This window comes from Haemorhous mexicanus, chromosome 1 (assembly GCF_027477595.1).
Source record: "Haemorhous mexicanus isolate bHaeMex1 chromosome 1, bHaeMex1.pri, whole genome shotgun sequence".
Lineage (NCBI taxonomy): Eukaryota > Metazoa > Chordata > Aves > Passeriformes > Fringillidae > Haemorhous > Haemorhous mexicanus.
Window position 1 is genome coordinate 57,351,855 of NC_082341.1, and position 23,006 is coordinate 57,374,860.

Sequence of the window (23,006 nt, forward strand, 5' to 3'; positions counted from 1 at the left end):
CCTGCAGCCTCAGCTCTCTGCAGGCGGGATGAAGCTCGCTCACCACCAGATCTAGGACCGCTCGGAGGACTTGCCTGCTGGCCACCTGTCTCGGATCCCCGCAGGCTGGAACTGGGAGAGCCGCGGTGTGCGGGGGAGCGGCGGGGAGGGCGGCAGGAGCCGACCGCGGGGCGAGCAGGGACTCCGCGCCTCCGCTCCAGCAGCACCGCGACACCGCCCCGCTCCTCCGCTCTGCAGCCGGCCCCGGCCCCGATCCCAATCCCCATCCCCACCCCACCTCACCCCACCCCACCCCCATCCCCATCCCCATCCCCATCCCCATCCCCATCCCCATCCCCATCCCCATCCCCAACCCCATCCCCATCCCCATCCCCATCCCCCCTCGCCCCGGCCCCGCTCCACCTTCCCGCAGCCCCGATCTCTGCACTGGCTCCCGCCCCGCTCCGCCCCAGCCCTGGCCGCGATCCCCGCCGCCGTCCCCCGGCTCTGCATCTGAGCCAGTCAAGAGAGGACGATCGGGGTCCTGGAGGCTCGAGGGGCGCAGAGGAAGAAGGAGGAGCTGGAGGAAGCGAAGGGAAGGGGAGGGGAGCGCAGGGGAGAGGATTTTCCCATCTCCTCTCTTTCTTTTTTTTTTTTTTTTTTTTTTTTTGGAGGAGGAGGAGGAGGAGGAGGAGGAAGGTTGCTGCTGCGAGTGGCAGCGTTTCCTCCTGCTGGAAGATGATAAATACATGAGGAGAGAGGCTCTGAGCCTGCTTCTGTGCTGCGGGAGTGTCTCTCTCTCTCCCTCCCCTCTCCCTGCTTCTGTGTGAGTGTGTGTTTGGCTGCCCGGCTGTGTGTGCGCGTACACTGTGTATATATATCTGAGCTGGGAGGTTATTGCAAGCTTCTCTCAGCAGCGCTCCTCTGTACAGGAAGAAGGGCTCAGCTGCAGTGGTAGCATCAACAGCAGCATTAGCAGCACCAACTGCTTTATTCGCCTTTTTTCCTTCCCTTCATCTTCATCTCCCTTTTCCCTCCCTCCTCCCACGTCTTTTGGGGGATTGATCTTAATTTTTTTTTTTTTTTCTGCACTACAATCCTTGTTATTTGACACTTCGTGGCTTTTTTTTTTTTTTTTTTCTTTTTTCTTTCCCCCTTTCTCTGAGAAGAAGGCACAGAAACAAACACGCACAAACACAGAGAAATAAGGGAAAGAAAAGTACCGGGACTTATCCTGCTGCTGCAAACCCAAAGATAGCAGACGAAGAGGGGGTTTGGCTTCTACCCCAAGGTAAAGCCCTGCCCCCTTTACCTCCTCGACACCTCCTCCGAGGAAGAGAAGGACAGAGAGCGAAGGGGGCCAAAGTGGAGAAAAGCAGGTCTTCTGCGGCTGGCATTTGGAGTACAGGGAGCCAGGAAGTGAAGGATGGTTGTATTTACCCGAGCTGGCTGCAGGGCAGCTCTCTTCCTCTGGATTTTCATCAGCATTAGCTGCAGAGCCAGGACTGCTCTGCCTGCATCTCGTAAGTACCCTTTACTAAAAAACACGCACAATTTCAGCTCTGAATTAAGCCAGAGGGAAATTCCCACAACTCTGTGATGTTGATTATTTTTGCTTTGCTGATGAATATTGTGTTTGATTGTGTTTGATTTTTCTTTGTATGCGTATGTGTGCACTGAGGTCTGATACTGTTTGCAGTGCTCCCCATCAGATCTTCCTTGGTGATTTCAGTGGTAGCTGGTGTGGAAAGTTGAAAGAGACCTGCTCTGTGATATAATCTTGGTTCTGCAATGGAGTCAGAGGGGGAAAGGAATCAGAAGCTGTTCAAAGTTTGGGGATAGTTTTTGTTTGGCTGGTCGGTTTGGTTTGTTTTGGTTTTTCCCATCTTCCTCGGAAGGGATGCAATTTGCATTTGGAAGTACTTCACTTCCACAGTTTTGTAAGGGAAAAGAGGAGATGTGAGCAGTTTCCCTAACTAGTGTTTTATCGAGGAGCAGCAAGAGAAAATTCTGTCTCATTTGAAGAGGAAAGAATGGTTGTGAGTTGATGAGAGGGAACTGAGCCAGGACAGCTTTTCTTTAGAGCAAAGTTTTGCCGCCCATCATAGAATGAGCAAAGGTATTTCAGAGGAGACCATCAATTGCCCTCCTAGCGAGGTAGAAATAGTAGAGAAATGATCAAACATCTGCTGAAATGCTGAACTTCAGACTAGAGGAGTGTAGAGCACCTGTACAGAATCTGATTCTGCTATCGGTATAAAAATGACAGTATATTCATTGATTTCAGTGGATCAAATCTTTAACATTGCACTGAACTGTAGTTTTGAGCAAAACATTTTTGCAAGTATATGTCAGTATTAAGTATTTAGTTGTTTCTCTTCAGACTATGTAAAACATTTGCCAATTGCCAAGTATTTTTGAAATGCATACTGAAATGAAACAGTGCATTTTTATAGTATCATCATCATACTGCTGGCTTGATCGGCTGTTTAGAGAGGAAGGAAGTGTCCTGAAACGTTATGGATAGATGTGCTGGGATTGCATACATGTGAATGGGGGTTGATTCTACTGACCAAGTAGGGAATTGCATAGAATGTACATACTGCATAGAGGTCTATGTAGATCACTCTATTTATTTATTTGTTTAATTGTTTCCTTGGGGGGTGGAATGAACAATGCAATGATTCGGGAATTGGAGCACTGCTATGCTTTCTTAGTGGGTTTCTATCTGTTATCATCTAATATCTATTGAAAAACAAGTGTTATTCCAGGATTTACTTGCACTTGCATATTTGTTTGTGTGTCAACAAATATGTATAGCAGTGTCTGCATTGTTATTTAGGTCTCAGAGGCTGTAGGATGTTCAGTTGTTTTCCTACCTTTGAATTAGAAGTATTGATCCTGAGGCTTACTTCTTAGTTTTGACCAGCTATATAATTTTTCTTACGAGTATTATTTTTCATGGTCATCTCTCAGATTCTGCATAATAGGAATGTGTGGGGGAGAGGATTCGTGATTTAGGTTGTCAGAAATCTGTTCTTCGAAAACAAAGTCCCGGCTTTTCTCTAAGAGGGTTTTGGAGCTTTTTTGTTTGTTTTTGTCACTCAGCAGCTAATGGTCATAGTATAACTTGAAAATGACCTACAGTGGGGTATTGATTTCCCAACAAACAAATCTTTAACTTTTGAAAGAAGTTTGTTGAGAAGTTAATAGTTGTAGTAACATCACTATACCCAGAATTCCAGGAATAGAGAATATATATAATTTTAATTACAGTTTAGTCATATACATTCCCATCTTGATGACTGGCTATTCAAAAATTTCTTTATATAATTCACCTACCAAGAGCTTATACATTATACTTCTTATGTAGTGAGTGGCATTTCATTTCATTTCTGACTCACTTCTTAAAGTGAGATGGAGCTAGATTTGTTTACTGGAAACATAAATATAGCTAGAAGTACACGTCAGCCTTAAGTTTACAAAAGGATTGTTCACATTGCAGCACATATTGAAAATTCTTGTAAAGGCTTATGGATGCTTGGGATCTGGTGCCACAGTGGGAACTCCAGTGCTGTGTCACTGTTTTGGTGCACCACTTTGCTGGTTATTCTGTTGCATGCTTTTCTATGCAAACTGGTCACTGTACTGTATTTTGTTACTGTGCTCTGTTTTCTGGGGTTGTTTGTAACTTTGTCTACAACTGATTGGGATTGGAGAATTTTTTTCTCTGTTGGCAAGATGATATACCTAGTTTTCATTGTCCTTTTATTTTCCCCTTTTTTCCCCCTTTTTTTTCCTCTCTGTTGTTTTTGAACCTCATATTCGGAATACTTCTGAAACAATTAAAAACTATGTGAAATGCAACTTTAATGTAAAACTTATTTCCAACCACTAGTTCATTTTCTCCTCCATTGTTACTTTATGTTTTGGCTTTGAAGTTATTAGCAACATCAAATTTATTCTTTACAGTATTTTTTAGGAAGTATGCAAGTCTTATGGTGTACAGTGCATTACAAATCCCTATTTATGAGCTTGCTATTCAGTATTTTCTCACAGTCTGGTCTGCTTGTGTTGCATAGAAAAAGATACAGCTTTCAGAAAGAATAGAATTGGACATTACTGATGTGAATAGGCTTTATCTCAAATGTTTGTTTACTTTGCAAAGTATATCTATCTCTAGTTAAAATGGAATCTCTCAGTAGTACTGATTCAGAAGTGATCGTGTTGAAAGCTTTTAATCACATTTAGTTTTATCTCGAGATGAAGTGGGTGTTGAAAGCCCACCCTGTAGTATAATAAACATACACTGCGATACAATATCACACGTATTAATGCTCAGATCTTACTGTCAATTCGATTCATGGTCTTATTTTCATACCCTGGCAATAAAGTCTTCATACTCCTGCAATTTTTATGTTTTTAATAAGCGTGGAAGGATGAAAACACCCTTCTGGAATCAAGGCTAATGAACAGCTCAACCAGGAGAGGTCATCACAAGATAAAAAGTAACACAGAAAATACAAATTTAATGCTTTATAGTCCTTTACGTGGCTAAGATGGAATGATAAGAATATGAGTAGACTAGCTCTCATTTATATTCTTATAAAAAACCCCAAACACAAAAAGCAGCAACTTTGTTACTTAATAAAAATGTTCAAGGTATTAATTATAGGATTGTCTCCTTCACTCTGAAAGGAATTCACTTTACAAGTAATTATCTTTCACAGCTGGGGTTTTTTGGTTTTTTTTTTCATGGTATCTGTTTTTATGTGGTGCAAACCTGATGAGCACAGAACTATTAAAACTTCTAGTTCTGATACTTGTCATACTTTTGTAGTGTGTCTCATAGCACTGCTGAAGTTGAAGTTTGAGCCATATTACAAGACTTGGTACGGAAATCAAAAGGGGGGCATGTATAGTAAATCATTAAGATACATAAAAGAAAAAATATACAGCTTTTACCTTTGACTTCATGGCACCCAGATTTTCCTGAGAAAAGTACTGAAAAGGAGTAATGTCTCTTTTGAAAGAGCAAGGCAAGAAAGTCCTTTTTAAACGGCCAAGTTGGATGAAGGTCTGAGCAATCTGGTCCAGTGAAAGTTGTATGCCTATGTTGGGCATAGGAGGTGTCATATATTCTATTAGATTCACACTTGGGGAATACTTCTCCTCCAGATAATGTCTCAGACATAATGATATTTTTGGAAATCTGATCAATTCGATTTTTTTTTTTTTTGTATTAACATTTATTAGTTTGGGTTCTGTTGTCTTGAGGTTAACACAGTGGCCTCACAGAATTAAGTTTCAAGTATGCCAAACCATTTTCATGTGCATTTAGCATTTAATCATTTTTCTTACCTTTGGGGTCAAAAATTAGGTTTTATGCAACATTGCATAAAACCTAATTGCAGACATTCATCTAGATAAAGCAAACCTGATTCAAAGTTTGGTGTCAGTGGGCATTGAATCAATTGTAAATGCCATTGAACTACTGTTTCAAAAACTGGCTTTTGCCTGGGCTGTTTTTGCTTTGCTTGTGTGTTTAGCTTTTGGGTTTTTTTAATTCTGGTGCAATAATATGAAATAAGGCATAAAATCTCTTTAATAAGTAGCCCAGTCTGAAAGAAAGTTTGAAGGTGAAGTTAAAGACTTCAAATTTAAAACTTGTTTCTGAACATTTGTTGTTTCTTTTGCAAGGAGATGAGAAATATTTTTTATTTTCTCTCTTTTTTTTCTTGTTTTTTTTTACTCAGGTGCTTTTAACACAGGAGACTATTTCAGTTGCTTCAATTGTGATAGGAAATGATGTATATATAATGCATTAGACATCAGACTGTACTTCTTCTTGAATAACGCACATTACAATGGATCTGTTACAGACAGTAGATTTTCCTGGAGAAGTTCTTCAGGACTTTTAACTTGGATCTCTAAGTCTTTAAATTGTCAGGTATCATGGTTACTGTTTAGGAATTTTTATAACTGTAGTACTTTTAATGTCCAGGACAATAACAAACTATGCACAAACCATGGGGGACTTCCTGCATTTTCTTTTTTCTAGATTTTCAAAAGCTGATCTCACTCTGCATGATCTGATTCATAGGTCAAAATAAGATAACTGGTTAAGTTTTGAGGTCTTGCCCTACCCATGCCTATGTCCTGAATAGCTGTCATGCTCGTCTCACAAAAGCACATGGACTTGCAAATGTGATCCCGTCAAGTAGGAAACTTCAACTAGGAAATGTAAGAGAAGCAACAGGAGTCTTCTTCATCAGATGAGATGATTAGTGACTTTGTAAATTCTTTAGTCTTAACAATTTTATGAAATTTAAAATTATAGCATTATTTCCAAAATCTACATAGAGATGAGATCCTTCTTTAAAAGACCAGGAAGACTTGTAGGATAAAGAGAGCAGTCCGCTAGCGTGAGCCTTCTTGCACTGAAGGAAATGGAAGTTGTTTCACAGTGTTGTTATGTCATGGGTTCATGATTCAGTCCATTGGTATGAAATACTAGAAATGATTAAAAAAGTTCTTCAGACTTCAGCCTTTGAATGAACATTGATTTTATCTGTATTTCACTTCATTTATCCAGCAACTTCATTGGCGTTGCATAGGTAGATAATCCGAGACCACCAGGCAATTGCAGAACATGTTAAATCTCTAAGTTTGGTGAAGTAGAAAATTGCAGTAATCAGTAATCAATTCTTTTGAGCCACTTGCATTCCCAACTTTGAAGACATTATAGGTATAATAAAAGAATTCCCAAGTCCTGTGCTTAACATTTACAAAGAACTTGGGCGCTTCGTTTGGATAGTTCTGCAATTTTAAAGCAGCTTTACAAAGCTGAGACCTTTCCTACCTCAGAAATGGTCTCAGTATTCATTCACTGTAGTAGTAGCCAGCCTTTTCCAATTGGGTCTTTAAGGCTGAACAGCAGATAATTCAGAGCAGAAAAGGATATTGACATTCACATTTACCTCTTTCCTCTGCCTAAAAAAGTCTAGAGATTTTTTGACTTTACAATCTCCTGGTGGAGATACAGTTCTTTCAGACATTTAACTTAAGCAAATGGTCATGCTAAGCCCACTGAGGGACTGGCAAACTTATTTACACATATGGTTCGTTACTTGATGTTAATATTTACCACCATTTGAAATATTTATCAAATATTTTATTTTAAGCTGTGTATGCACTCCAAAAATATGTTTTAAATAAATCAGTGACTAAAATTGACTCAGTATAGCTAGGAACTTTGTTGCCAGTTTTGCATTTGTATTGGTAAAAGCTCAAGTTGGGTTACATCTTTCAATGTGTAAATAAAATAAGCAGCTAAAAATACTTTCTAGAAGCCAGAAAGCATTTGTACTGCTCTAAGCAATCCCACAAACAAATATGATGCTTTTGAATGAACATTTATTATTTTTATCTAGAATATTTTGTCTCAGCTTAAAGGGAAAGTAATTTTTCTTGTAGAAATTTAATGACTGTCTAAATATAACATAGATATTCTGTTTGATTTTGTAAAACTGCTATGTCATTTGGAATTTTGTAACCTTTGCCCAAGAAAGTCAGCTACATACATGCTACATTTCTGCTTTCTGTTTCTACAATGTAGGAATAATCTGAAAAAAATTAGCTCTTTTTTGTTTTGCATCAAGTCTAGAGAGGTGTCACTGTCTGGGTTTCTTAAATCACATAAATATTGATAAAAATGTCTCTTATTTATTGCTTAATCATCTTGTATACTTAAACTGGTATTTACTGAGAACCCAATGAAAACTTAGACTTTATAGGGAGGTAATACAGAAGATCAGCAGATGAGCTGAGAAGACTGCAAAGGTCCATTTCCATAAGGGCCAGCAGAAAGCCTGTGATGGAAGGTTTGCCAGAGAAGAAAAGGAAGAATTATTGTCTAAGGGCCTAATGCAATGGGATAAAACACAGCAGGAAAGGCAACCTCAATATATTTAAGGTTTTCATACCATTTCATATCATATCACTGGTTTTAAGTATCATTGGTGTAAAGTTCTTGGAACATACTTTGAAATGCAATTAAATTGAAGTATGTTTTTACTCATCTTGTGGGAACAGAAGGAGCACTGTGGTTCAGGAAAAACAAAAAAAAACCCAAAAAACAAACACACAAAAAACCAAGAATAGCAAGCCAAGACACAGGAAAACAAAAAAACTTACATTAACACCCTGTTGACCCAGGTCTCAAACACAGATACCTTCCTAAACTCTTTAGACTCTGCTCACATTTTCAGTGAAACATAGGAAGGGCTTGTACAGGTTTTTTTCCCTGAACACAGATAAAAATTCAAATATCTTAAAAAAAAAAAAAAAAGAAAAGAAGGATAATTGGTTAATTTAAAAACACAGAGATTAAGCCTAATGGCATCGCCCGTTGTTCTGGGCTATGGGTAAAAAAGGGAGAGGAATGTGCTGAACAGAGGTTGAGGTTGTCTCCCACACAATAACAGTAACCTATTTATTTTTCTGCTGAGGAATGGAGTCACAGAGAGTAGCTTGCCCTGTCCATGGCATTAGCAGTGCATTAGGAAAAGAGTAAGCTTCTGTGAGAAATGGAGTCAGAAGCATATCCTGTACAGGGCAGGCTCTGCTGGATACTTGCTCCCAAGCCTCAGCAAGCTGTACTCTCTAATGTTCTTTCCTTTGGTTTTACATCCAAAAAATTATGCTAGTGGGCATATTGTCAGTTATATGATGAATGTCCTACCTGCTTCTTCCCTGGTACAGCCAAGCTGTTAGAAATGATAGAAAATTCCCTCTAGATAAGAGAAGGTATCCTTTACTGTTCCAACCCTTTTCCAAAAAATATACACCACATGATCACACACCCATTTGCTTCTGCTCCTAATTCGTTTGCCATTTCTCACATGCCTCCTTTCTGATTTTATTAATTGTCTTACTCCCTACTCTCTGTCCTCTTCCTACCCTTTCCTCCAGCAATAAACTGACTCCACTAGCTTCTCTTGGATTCTCATTGATTCATCACTGTTTTGAGTAATTTGCTGAGCCTGAAACTAAGGGAGATTGTCTTCATTGATTCCTGATTAATTCATCTGTTTGTGAAAGCTAGGTACACAGGTAATAACTCAATTGAAATTCCTTCACTGCTTAATTGCTGTGCCATAATCCAGGCCTGTTAAATCAGATAATCAGATATTATGAATGAAGTTAGGATTTATTTTTTCAAAACACAATTATTAGAATATCATTATAAGGAATGCTTTTATTAATTCTGTTTATAATTATTCATAAAATGAAATTTTAGAGTTTAGGTCAGTACAGTGCATAGGTTTTATTCATATGGAAAAAAACTGTGTCAGAGGAATTCTGTGAGTGAATTATGCTTCCAAATGTACATACTCATAATTTATAAGCCCAGCTTAAAAAGGATCCAACCCAGCTACAGTGATATGGTTGATTGCATTACTACTTTTTTCTGCTTTACAGATATCCTGGTTTAGGGCAAATTTGGGAGGAAATTTCCAAAGGGGTCCCTCTAGAAAGCAGATTCAAGAAGCCCCTCCCCCTACTGGTTCAGGAAAATTTTTTTGGAGAAAAAAATAGATTATTTAACAAGCAAAGTATTCACAAGCATAAACAATGAATAATATTAAACAATAAAACCTTTCACTGCTCTGAAGAGATGGCAAATTCAGAAAGTCCTTGTCATGGTGTGTAGCTCGGCTTGCTCAGTCTCTTATCAGTCCCTCCTGCATTGGAAAATGCCACATCCCAGGCCCTAGTAGGCCACAGGTGTGAGCTGCCAGTGTTCTTCTAAGTTTTCAGTCCAGAGCAGATTTAAACAGTCTGAAGAAAAAGAAAAAACACAGTCTGGGGAATTTCACTGCCTCAGCTAGCTAAAAACTAACTAAAAGCCCAAAAGCAAAGGAGAGCTTTCTTCCACTGTCCGTCCGTGCTGCAGACAATGCAGTCTCGGAGAAGAGAAAGATGAAACTCTCATCTTTATATTTCAAAAACAACCACCTCAGACATTCCACTGCTTCTCCTTCTCCTCCCTTCCCTCTCAGATCTAGTTTTAAGGGTGCAGAACTTAAAAACCACCATAAACAGAACAGACGTTTGGGGACACAAGCATCATAAAGCCATCCCAGGACAACAGATCTTAGAATCAATGAACCAGGGAATGGCTTGGGCTGGAAGAGATCATCTAGTCCAACCCCACCCCACAGGAAGGGACATATTTCACCAAAGCAGATTCCTCAATGCTCTGTCCAACTTGATTCTAAACATTTCCAGGGATGGGATATTTGCAGCTTCTCTGAGCAGTCTATTCCAGGATTCAATCCTTTTCTGTAATCTAAATCTACCCTCTTTAGTTTAAAAATGTTCCTCTCATACTATCAGTACATGCTCTGGTAAAAAGTATTTCTTTATCTTTCTTATAGGCCCCTTTTAAGTATGGAAAGGCTGCTACATAAGGTCTGTCTGGCACCTTTTTTTCCAAGATAAGCCACGCCAACCCTCTCAGCTTGTCTTTATGAAAGGCAGAAGCCCTCTGACTATTTCCGTGGCCCTCATGTCAACAAACTCCAACATGTCAAAGTCTTTCTTCTGTCAAGCTGGACTCAGAGCGGCCCCGGAGCTGGACTCAGTGCTCCATATCAGGTCTAAAAACAGCAGAGTAGAGCGGCAGTGTCACCTCCCATGACCTGCTGGCCATGCTGCTTTTTATGCATTCCAGAATCCTACTGGCTTTTGCAGCTGCAAATGTACATTGCTGACTCTTGCATAAGTTTTCATCTGCCAATATCCCCAAGCTCGTCTTTGCTTTCAATCCATTCATTTCCCAGTTTGTATTGCTTCTGGGGATTGCCCCAACCCAGTTGATGGACCTTACACGTGGATTTGTTGAACTTCATGAGGTTCCCATAAGACCACTCCTCAAGCCTGTCCACATCTCTCTGGATGGTGTCCTTTCCCTCAGCTTGGTTTCATTCCACAAACTTGCTAAGGGTACACTCAATCCCATGGTCTAGGTCATTAATAAAGACATTTAACTGTACTTGTCCCAATACTCCTGAATGACAACATGCATCTCCATTTGGATCTCCATTTGGACTTTGAGACATTCATATTTTGGTCATGGCTGTCCAGTCAATCCTTATCCATCTAACGATTCATGCATCAAACCCATATTTCTCCAATTTAGAGACAAGGGTGTTGTGTAGAACTATGTCATGGGCCAGGTAGGTTACATCAGAAGCTCTTCCCTCACCTACCAATAGAGTCATTCATTTGTAGAAGGCCACCAGGCTTGTCACAAGTGATTTGCCCTTCATGACACCAAGTTCACTATCCCTCCTTGTCATTCGTACCCTTTGGCAGAGTTTCTAGGGGAATCTAGTTCCATGAACCTTCTAGGCACAGAGGCTGACTGGTTGGCAGTTCTCAGAGTATCCATTTTCACACATCACATAAATGGGTGCAATGTTTCCCCTTTTTTCAGACACTGGAGCTTTTGCTTGACTGCCATGACTTTTCAGAAGTGATAGAGAACTGCTTATATCAGCCAGCTCCCTCAGGACCCTGGGATGCATTCGTCAGCTTCCATAGCCTTGTCTATGTTCGGGTTCCTCCGATGGCCTTGAATCTGGTCTGCTCCATCAATGGAGTCCCTGCCTTTATATTCAGGGCCTTGAGACATGTGGGAAGTTCAGCTAGCAAGGAAGATTTGAGGAAAAATGTTGCTGAGTACATCAGACTTCTCCATATCAGCTGTCATCAGATGCCCTGTCTCATTTATCAGAGAGGTACAGTTTCTTTTGTCTTTCTTTCCCAAGTCACATACCTGTCAGGGTTTTCACACATTTCCTTCTGGCATTAAATGTCCCAGTGTGGAGCCATGTTCTTTACCCTAAGTTCATGACTTCAAACATGGTCACATTAAAATGCCTAATGCTTCCTTTTACCAGCCGGCTTAGTTGTCCCAAGCTTTTGACGTATAAACTTCAAGTCATCTTCAGCTTCAAAGACTGTGCATTTTTCTGCAGTTCAAATAATAAAGATGTTAAGCAATGAAGGACTGAAAATAAGATTTCCACTAGTTCTCACTAGAAACCACTCATTTCCTTTGTTACAATTACATTTTGAGATATTTAGAGTGCCACATTTACAACAATTCTGAATCTTGGTTAAAATAGTGTAGACTGCCATTCAATTGCCTTCAGAATTCAAAATACATATTATTGCAATTTTTGCTGAAACAGACATAAATGCAAATATCTGTAAATTTCTTGTGATCCAATTTTGTATTCTCAAGAAGAAAAAAGAAGCCCTCAGAAGATCAGGATACTTTGATAAGATCTACCTTTGAAAAACTATGTTGATTTTCAGTAATTGCATTTACAGCATTTAAATTTTTTGTTAATCAGGTTCTATTGTTTTGTCTAGCAGCAATATTAGTTGGAGTAGCTTGTAAGGGTGCAGGTCATCTTTTTCAGTATTTGCACTTCACAGTTTCTTTCAGCTTTCTGGAACTTCCTTGCTGTTTCAAGGGTTATTGGAAATTATCAATAATCAGCAGAGACCTTCTCGGTTACAGCTTGCCCTGCTGGTTTAAACTGCCTAGCCTTGTTAACCTCTGCTTAACATCTTTGTCAGCTTTTATTAGAATGTAAATTGTTTTGTTGCCACTTTGGGACCTAACTACACAATCTTGTTCATTTTCCTAACACTGTATGTTTTTGTCTTTTCTACGTGATTGGCAAATTCATCACTTAAATGTAGCAGTCTTTTGGTATGGCTCCTTTTGCTCCTCAACTCCTCTCTCATTTCTAAAAAAAAAACCCAAAACACAAAACCCAACACACACACACACGTGTGATTTTGGTTCTTTTTTCTAATAATAGTTCCTATGATTACTGTGCATAGACAAATTAAACCTTATATATTTTTGTGCATAATTTAATGTATTTGTTAAATTCTGCTTTACAAAATCACAGAATGGTTGAGTTTGTAAGGGAATGCTGGAGGTTATCCTGCCTTGCTAAAATAGTGTTCCTTATATCAATCTAAATCTGTCCTCTAGGAAGACTATACAGCACCAGACAACATGGCCTTGGAGAGGCTAGAGCAATATGGTTGTTGGTTTCAGGCAGGAGGAAGTAATATAATCTTTTCTGACCTGTTCTGTTCTGGTCCTTGCTGTTGCTTCAGATCAGAAGAGAAAATTCATTTGGATTTTAGGGATTCTCTGAATTTTTAATTTAACAACTTGCTATATCACTAAGGTCAGTCTCATAGCAATGCCCCTCCCAGTCTTCACTGACTTTTTTTTCTATATTCATAAAGAATAGTTATTTCAGAATTCTTGATGTCATGGAGAATATTTTTAGTCTGAATTTGAAAATCTCTTCTGTTGCTGAAGATTTACCTTTTATGAAATATCAGTAAAACCATTATGCCAATTGTGAAGAGTGTTCAGAGATAGAAGCTGATTTTATTTTTCTTCTCACTGGGAAAGGTAGTTGCTTTTGGTTTTATATTAAATCTGAAATGGAGTAGCTCAAACTGGTTTTACAAAACTACTTCACTAGGAAGTATTTTTCTAATTTGTACAGCTGTTGAGTCCTAAAAAATACAATTGCAGACAGTGAGGACCAGGGAAATAAATTTTGATGTGCTGAAACAGGGATACTCAGATTACAGGCCTATCACAACACCAGAAACATCAAAAACAGTCTAATGAGTGAGAATTCTGTCCTCAAAGTTATGACCCAAAAGTTTTCTTCAATTATTCTCACTAAATCTAAAAAAAAGGAAGATGGAACCAAAGTACAAAAATCTTGAGATGGAAGTAAATACTGAAATTTCGGACACGACTCAGATTCAAAACTCAGTGGAGTGAGACCAGTCTTTCTAGATCAGTCATGTCCCTGCATATATCCCTTAAACTCTATATCAGGATCAATTTTGCCTTTTTTTTTTTTTACTCGATGAGGGTGCACATGCAGTGTGCCTTTGGATTGCTCAAGATTCTCTGTATCATTTACCCTGTATTGTGCTGAAGTATGAGTGCATCCCCCAAAATGCTGTAAGGTGGCGTTTTCAAGTAAGCAGCTACATGAAAAGTGCATGAGTAACTGAATAAAATGAGATAAATGTAAAACAAAGAAAAATAAGGCTGAATTCTCAACAGAACTATAAAAATATTGTATCATAATTCTGAGAAACCACAGCAAATATTTCAAGTCTTATTGTAGGACTGAAAAGAATTTATTGGCTCTGTCTCATTTACACAGAGACATAAAGATTAGAGGAGTGCTGAGAATTTTTGGTGGAATTTCAGAGGTATGATTGGCATTTTATGGTTATACACACATCTAAGACAATACTCTACTTCCCAAGAAGAAATATATTATTTGCAAGTATAGCCTGTTATTTGTACTTATAAATCAATGCATTCCTTGCTTTGTTTTAATAACTCTGATTGCAGAAAGAAATGAACATAAAGCTATGAAGGATATCATAGTAATTCAGAGTATAAAGATATAAATACTTCTAATAACATTGAAACTTTATATATATCAAAGAAAAATTGTTCTGGTGTCAGTTTTAATGAGGAACATAGTTATTTCTCAGCAGTGGTGTTTAATGCTTAAAACGTTTTTATTTTCTTGCCTTCCATCTTCCTTCTGCCTCAGGCAGACATTTCAACTAATTCAAATAAAAATACTTATGTGATATTCCAGAAGATTCTTATCCTTTGAGTTTGGCAGAGGAGCAAGAGGGAAAAACCAGACATCTTTCTGTATATTCCTGCAGGCAAATCCATAGTGATATCTGAGGTGGATCCATCAAGAGTTGAAAGATGTGACTAGATCCTGAGGAACGTTTTATGATAGAAGGGATTGGAGACCATAAGGGCAAGAATCAAGACTTACTTCTGTAAAATGTTCAGCTCCTTGAAAACTGTTCAGAGGCTGTGGAACGAGACAGATAACTGGAGCTGGTTAAGTTCTCTAATTCTCTGCCATTTTTGTTGTACATCGCATGTTTGGACTACTTTTTTTGTGGATATAACAGGAATAAATATTCAAACCATTTGTAAGAATTAGCCTCAAATGTAAATCTGTGTGCTATCTATGCCTTTAATAAGGAGAGCGGTGTGCATAAAACAGTGTTTATAACACAGCTGATGGCAGCAAAATTTTTCAGTACTAGATCTCTAATTTGTTTTAGCATCAGTAATATTTTCATAAACCATATTGAAATAATCCAGCCACATTCTACACAGTAAAATCTCCCTTAGATTTCTAAATGGCATTTATGAAATCTGGCTGCCAGAAAGGCACCACAAATACTTTCAAAAAAGGAAACTGAATCAGGTGCAGAATTGCTCTTCAAATACAAGCTTTGCGTTGTTCTGGATTTGTTTCAATTGAATTTAATACACATAATCAACCAGTCTGCTAAACAGACTTCTGTTGAGGGTTAGGTTTCTTTCCTTTTGTTTCTTTTTGCTTATAGAATTTTTCCCCATAAACTGCTAGGAAACACTGACAACTGGGTACTTAAGGAAAACAAAAGTGACCAGTCTCAGGGGAGGTTGCACTTCTCTTATCTGGGAGTTTCTCTCCAAGGGGCAGATATACCATGCCAACTGTGCTGATAAAAGACGGAGCTGGGGCAGCTGCGGGCTCTTGCTCTCTCGGCTTCGGAGAAGGACAGTCAGAGCTGCTGCATGAGGAAGGGAATTCGCTGCTGCCACTGGAGCCTAGCCCAGAGCTGCTTCTTCTGCTGTGGGGTGGGGTGAGACTCTGCTTGTGATAGCAGCCACTGAACTAGGACCCTATTATCACCTGCCTCAGTAAAAGAGGGACTTTTCACCATCTGCTCAGGCACCTGGGACCCTCAGCTCGCCTCTCCCTGCCCTGCTCAGAGAGCCGGGTCACTGCTGCCCCACCCCCACCACTTCTTTGGCATGGCTCCGGCACCATAGCCTCGCACCTGCTGCCAGCTGACAGCTCCTGCCGTCCCAGCCTGGGGCTCCTCAGAGTCCTGCTGGGGCACCAGGATCGGCTGCCCCAGGGGTTTGGGAAGCAAAGGCTCTCTTCCCTTCCTTCCTGTCACGGTCGAGCCGCTACTGCCGGTGCTCTCTGAACTCGCCCCACAGCGTCCCCTGCAGCCGCGGAGGAATCATCACACCTGCCCCGCCCACCGGAAACCAGCAGCGCCCCTGCTGGCCGTGACCGGAACTGCACCAAAGGGCAGAAAGCGCCGACGGCCGAGGAGGCTGGGGCTGGGTTTGTGTTCTCTTTGCTGTTAATGCCGTAGTTGCTATTGTTTGCTTGCTTTATCATGCATACTAGTAAAGAACTGGTTTTCCTATTTCATATCTTTGCCTGAGAGCCCCTTAATTTCGAAATTATAATAATTTGGAGAAAAGGGGTTTAGATTTTCCATTCTGAGGGATGCTCCTGCCTTTCTCAGCAGACACCTGTCTTTCAAACCAAGACAACTTCATACCTAAAGCCTGATTTTGTGGGAATAATAACTCCTCAGCTAGTGTAATTTCTGTGGCTTGGTTTAAATATTAGGAGATTTTTCTCTCATAGACCAAGTGAAGATGAGAAAAAAGATTACATGAAAATAACAGACATTGACTTCTTGGAATACAATAATAAACACACATCATCAACCTTACTCAAGGTTATTTAAGAGTTTATTGACTTATGCGTAATCCTCCTAAAAAATTATTACTTTTTTAGTTATCAAGTTTATTTCCAGAGACGATGAGCCCTTCGAAAATTAATTCCTAAGGATTAAGAATTCCAAAGGTTACGTTCTGCTCAAATCAGGAATACATATATTAATTTCTCTAATTGGAACTGAGCACTGAATTTCAGAATATACAAAATCCATTCATTAAAAATGGCAGCAAATTAGGTCATTAAATGTAAGTGATTTGATCGAAGGTAGAACTGTCAGTTATTTTTTAGTGGATTTTTTTGACTGTTAAATATGACTTTTTGGCTGATATCAGATGACTTTACAAAATTTTGGAGCTTAAAAAACAGAATAGTATCCAATTAAATTAATTGATTAGCAATTTAATCTGTAAAGAATTGATAGTTTAGAGTATGATAATCTTGTATCAGAATATCTCAGAGTCTTTGAGAGGAAACTATCTTACATATTTAGATATACTGAAATCCTAGCCAACATATTTTTTCAAAAAAACTTTAAATTAATTACCCTCTAGTGTTCATTAAAGCATCTACACTTCTAGTCCATAAAATCAGCTGAGTAATATGCATCTAACCTTATTTTTAGTAGTTATTAATACATGTTCAGTTAAAGACATTTCAGTCACTGATCTGAAACTAAGAAATACTCATGTTTTGGAATGGAATGCCTGTCATTTTCTTCGTAATTTAAAATGATGTTACACTTGACAAAATCTCCGAAGATTTCTTGAAAGTGTTGCAACTTGTAACAGGTTCAAGGAATGGTTTAGGCCCATTTTGGTCACATTGGAAGTCTGGTTTCCAGATAAGGGAAGAGGCTGATGAGAGGTAAATCCTGTGAGGTGGAAGAAGTCCTTATTATAGCAATGTCCTTTCTTACATAATCACTAAGCTGTGAATACTCTCCTTTGAATTGAGGTGGGGACATTGAGACGTAAGATGAAGGTATTAATCCTGGCTGAGGGATCATGATTGATTCAACTGAGAGACAACTGCAGCATCTCAGAAGATGTCAAAGACTCTTAAAATGTCCTGAGATCCACAACATTGCATCAACCAGTGTGAAAACTCCCTGCCTGAGGGGAGGTATGTGGTCATTCCCACCTGAACCTGAGTGACCATAAACCCAACAGATTTTGCATTCCGTGGATTCTTACCCCCTGCTACTCGTGGACACAGTCACTCTCTTTCTCTCGCTCTGCCCCCTTGTCTTTCTCTCTCTCTCTCTCTCTCAATCTCTCTACCCCTCATATTTACTGCTAAATAAAGACTGTGCTATTGCCTTTGGCATATGGTCTCATTTGCACCTTAATTTGGGCAGAGGCATCTCTAATAATTTTAATAATCTGATCTTAACACCATCAGACATACTGTTACATCAGAAATAGACTGAACATCCATATGTCAAATATTACTGTACTTTGTGCCAACTTTTGTGTTTCATACACTGTTGGAACCCCAGCTGATGAGAATTTTAGACTTTCTGTGCTGACAGGCACTGACCCCAAAGAGAACACTGCATTTGACCTGAAGCCATGGAAAAAAACTTCCAAAATTGAAAGATAGAACTGGGATTATGGGTGCATACTTTGAATAGAAGTGTGTAATATCACATGATGGAAAATTTAAAGGTTTTAAAAAAGAATAATATATATAAAACAAGATGAAAGTTTTAACGCAAATACTAGTCCTTCTTCTTCACCTTCTTCTTCATGAGTTTGGGTGGCATTGTGTAATTAGATAAAAAAGTCTGCATTGCGGACCACAAGTAGTTAGTTACTAAGTTAAAAGAAAAAATAATTTAAGTGTCATTTTTTAATTTAACAGTTTATCCTTAAAAAGCCTTGTAAAAAGAGAGATACAGCTCCATTTTTAATTTGTTAGCATGAAGTACTGTAGAACTCACAGTTTGTAAGAATATAATATCAATAAAAACCAATAAAAATCTAAGCCTGAACAAGAAATACCGTCTCACACAATTAATCCCAGCCCTAAAAAAAAGCAACTCAACAATACACTACTTGACTAACTTGCTATGAGCATCTTTGTTAGGTATAATTTCTGAAAATCCCTAATATTTCCAAAATTTTGGTAAATTTTAAGACTATCTTGGCAAGGAGATATATCAGCACAACAAAGCAGTAAATTTCCCCAGAACTTCAGTGCTGTGCAGCGTTGAAGAGGCAGCTCTGGGTTGGTGTATATAGAGTAATAAAAGTCCATTTGGAATGTCTACTTGAAATGTCCACTGGGCAGTTAAAAAGGAATCTAGAAATCAGTTAAAAAATAGGATAAAATTTATTAGTGCCACTTTTACTTTGAAGGGAACACAATGATTCATAGGGAGCCAGGTTGACAATATGAATAACTCAGATTGTTGCTGGATTATGTGACTGCTCGTAAGATCAGTAAAGACTTAAGAGATACACCTAATTGATTGCTGACATTCATTTGCACACAGAAATAGATATGAACCTCCCTCTTCTCAACTGCAGATTCAAATCCACTGGGTGACTTTACTAATTTCATTGTTAATTCAATTTCTGGGAGCAAGGGAACAGTTAATGAGAGCTGCAGTTAGAATCATCAGGCATAATATTCTTCATTCCCATCACAAGAGGCTGCCCATTACTTGTTGATGTTCCTGCTTTGATGTAGCTGCAGTGGGGCAGCTGACTTTTTTTAGAACTGCAAAGATTTGTTCTGTGCAAGTGCAAAGGTTGGTGCCTTAAAGACCTTGTTGCACAGAATTGGGAATTTTAAAGCTGATTGTTAAGAGCTTTAGGGCAGACCTAGGACCTTTTCCAGGAGTGATTATAAGAGGGATGAAATGTTTCAGTGAGACTTTTGGCAGGGAGTTGTCCAGCTGACACTGATTGAGAAGGAAGTTGCAAACACATAGGAGGAATTTTTATCTCCCTTCATAGAGGTCAGAGCTGATACTACAACTGATCAGAGCCTTAAGGATGGACTCATTTGATCACAGACTGTATATGTGTGCATTGACTGATACTAAGTAGGGGATTGTTAAATGTAAGGAAACCAGGCATTTGGCAAAGCAGGTCAGCTAACTTCAGCCACTTCCTCTTGGCTAGCAACATTTGCATGTGGCCTTTCCTGAGCATGTCCTAATAAACCAGAGTTAAATAAAGCAGAAAGAGGAGCAAATTTGACTAATTGATCTAAAAGCACCTTCTCAGATATGGTCTTACTTTGATGGGCAGTAAATAAATCGCCTATCCCCATCTTTTTGACATTTACGTGAGGAAGGGTTACCCCCAGACTGAGACTGAACTGAGAGGGCTGGGGATTTAAACCATGACTATCTGGGGTTTTGCTGCACAAACAAATGAAGGTGTCGCCAAATAAATACCTGTTTGTATCTTGGCTGTTTTTTAACTGCATGTGTGGGCTATTAAATCCTCATGCCACCTTTGAATACCAGCATGTCATAGTCATAGTTTTGGGTGTTCTTTTTTTTTCTTTACTTTAATTCTGTGTAAAAGTTCTCTTTGGGAGTCACCTTATAGCTATTTATACAACAAACAACATTTTCCCCCAGGCAGTTAGAAGTTAATTTTCATCTGAATACTTATTTTTTAGAACAAACATATGAAAGAAAGCTTCTCTTTCAAAAAAGAAGAGGAACATTATGCTTCAGATCAGTTTTTGTACAAGCAATAAGTCAGAAGATTAATCAAACCCCTATTTTGCATTCAACAGATCATTTAGTAAACAAGCATAGAAAATTAGAAGCCTATTGAGTACAACTGTACTATTTTCTTGATCAGAAAATTTTAATTAAAAATAGTAGCATAGCAAGCCAACCTCCTTCTTACTCCCCACTTCTCTTAACTGCTGAGCATCATGGAATTTTGTCCTTTTTGTCATATTTCTACTAAATTATACCTGATCATTACAATCCCGAAGCATATAATATTTATGTTCATAAAATCATGCAAAAATCAACTAGAAACCAAATGAGAGCACTTCCTTTCAATAGCACATTATCAGATAAACTTTAAAATATTTTCATTTAAAATTCCACTGTAATCAAATAAGGAAGCTGATATTATCTGAATGGGGTTTTTTTTGCATTAGTTTTCCCATCCTCACACCCTTCTTATACAAATTCTCTCTTCAGATAAACAATTTGTCAAAAATCAATTTCTTTCAACCCCCCGATATTTCAATAGCCTAGACTGTGCCTCAATACCCTGTAACTTTTTTCTTTGTAGCCAAAGAGATTCCAACTTTGTATGGGAAGACAAAGATTCTTTTCCTACTATTGTAATAGTTCCTTTTTCTCTTCAGCATGCTAATATCCACACAGTATGTTGATGTTCAACTTGATGATGGTCTGGGAATTTTTTTCTATTTAAATTGTAACAAAATCTGCTTTTTTCTGATGCATAGCATAGCATTAAAATAGACAGCCTTCATAGTTTTACTGTTGATAAATAATATTTTATTTAAAAGATGTTCACAATCTCATCCAATTGTTTTTCAATGGAGAAAGTTTGGATGCACGGTAAATAAGTGTTGAGTGTTTCAGCAATAATTTAATTGACTCCAGAGTGCCCACTATTTTATGTACCTAAAACAGTTTTGATGCTTACTTATGAAGTGAATACAATCTTCTGCAGCATTCCAGCATATAATTAAAACAGTTTTCGACATATATTTTGGCACAGAACTTGACCTACTTTCACACTTCTAAGGTTTAAAATAAAATATTACTGTCATTGCATTCCTATCTTTGTAAAAATCTACCATATCAATCTTAAAGAAAACTGCTCTACGCTTCAACTAGTATGTGTGTAATATAAGTCATAACAATAATTTATAGCTGAATAATAACATTCCGTGATTAGGGATCTAGTAATAATGTATAGACATTGTGCTCAAAGCAATAATCATTACTCAAGAAAGCAGTATCTGCAAAGTCATCCATACTTGTGTAAATAAGAAATTACCTACATTTATAAGGAATGAAGGATAAAATCCATGCATTATTTCATCATAATACATTCTTGCACTATTTAAGGATTTTTATGTGCACACTGCAATGGAATGCATGGGGATTAAGGAGGTACTTGATTTGCAGAAGGGGATGAGGGAGTAAGTCAAGTGGACTGGTTCCCACTGTCCATTTTGTATCAGATTGCTGTAGAATATAATTTGTGCCCCAAAACCTATTTTCCTACTGTCAAGCAGCTTTTCTTCTACTTTCTAAAGCAGAAATAAGGAGATGAAATATTTCCCTTCTGAAAGAAGGAGCTGAAATGTTTTTCTTCAGAGAGCAACCATTCAAAATGCTGATACTTGAGGTGTAAAACCCCGAAAAATAATTTTAATGAACGGTTTAAAATCCTGATAGTTTTGGCATCTCTTCCAGATTTTAGAAAAAGCCTGTGTATCTATAGTCTGTATATCTAAAAGTCTGTATAAATTTCTTTGGTTTTTTTCCCAGTAATATATATCATATAAAATTATAAAAAAAACCCTCTCTCTCTGTACAAACCTTGCCTTGTTCCCTATTAATGTTATTATTCACCTCAAGCTCCATTTGCCTGACAGCAAAGTCCTGTTACACCTGAAACTGAATTGTAAATACTGACTGACAAAGGTACTTTCTAACTAAATTCATGGCAAATTAACAAAGGTTGCAATGTATTTGACACAAACTGGTTTAAGATAATGCCAGTCCTAAATCTCCATTCTGTTAGTGGAGTCTAAGTAAAGGACTAGCAGTATCCTCAGCTGTATTATAAACACATCCACTACTCTGTTTCATCCTCTTTTAGTTGTTGAATTTGCATCAGTTCTATTCCTTATTTTTCCTGGGCAAATGAATTAATTTGTTTATTCTACAGTTGAAAATTATTTAGATGTTTCAAGCCACTGTAGTGGCACAAGAGATGAAGTAATTATCTTTCTGAGCACATGGAAAAGTAGAGAGATGGGAAAAAGAAGAATGCTATAATGTTAGAAGAGAGGAATTAAGAAACAGGACAGATTACTTTTTCATATTTAGACGCTACCAAGATTTTGTTACATTCAGGTTTAATGTCTGCCCATTCTCAAATTATGTTGACAGGCAAAATTGATTTTGTTCAGTTCAAGGGTTATGAATAATTTAAAAGTTCATTAGTCTTTACAAGAAGTAGGATTTCTTGAGGGTCGTTCTGTTATGGAGAAATGATAGTAAAACATAGTAAAATCTAAGGCATAGCAGAAAAGTACATATTTTGTTGACTTTCAGTGTGACTTGTGCTCCTC

The 23,006-nt window shown here is 38.3% G+C and overlaps 1 protein-coding gene across 1 annotated transcript in view; it reads left to right on the plus strand.

Annotated features, from left to right (window-relative positions):
* The first annotated feature begins 751 nt into the window (after positions 1 to 751).
* Positions 752 to 23,006, plus strand: part of CNTNAP2 (contactin associated protein 2) — a 1,014,330-nt gene continuing 992,075 nt past the window's right edge. Inside the window, exon 1 of the mRNA XM_059850210.1 lies at positions 752 to 1,502. Coding sequence (XP_059706193.1) covers positions 1,406 to 1,502 — 97 coding nt within the window. The 5' untranslated portion in view covers positions 752 to 1,405. The remainder of the gene's footprint in view (positions 1,503 to 23,006) is intronic.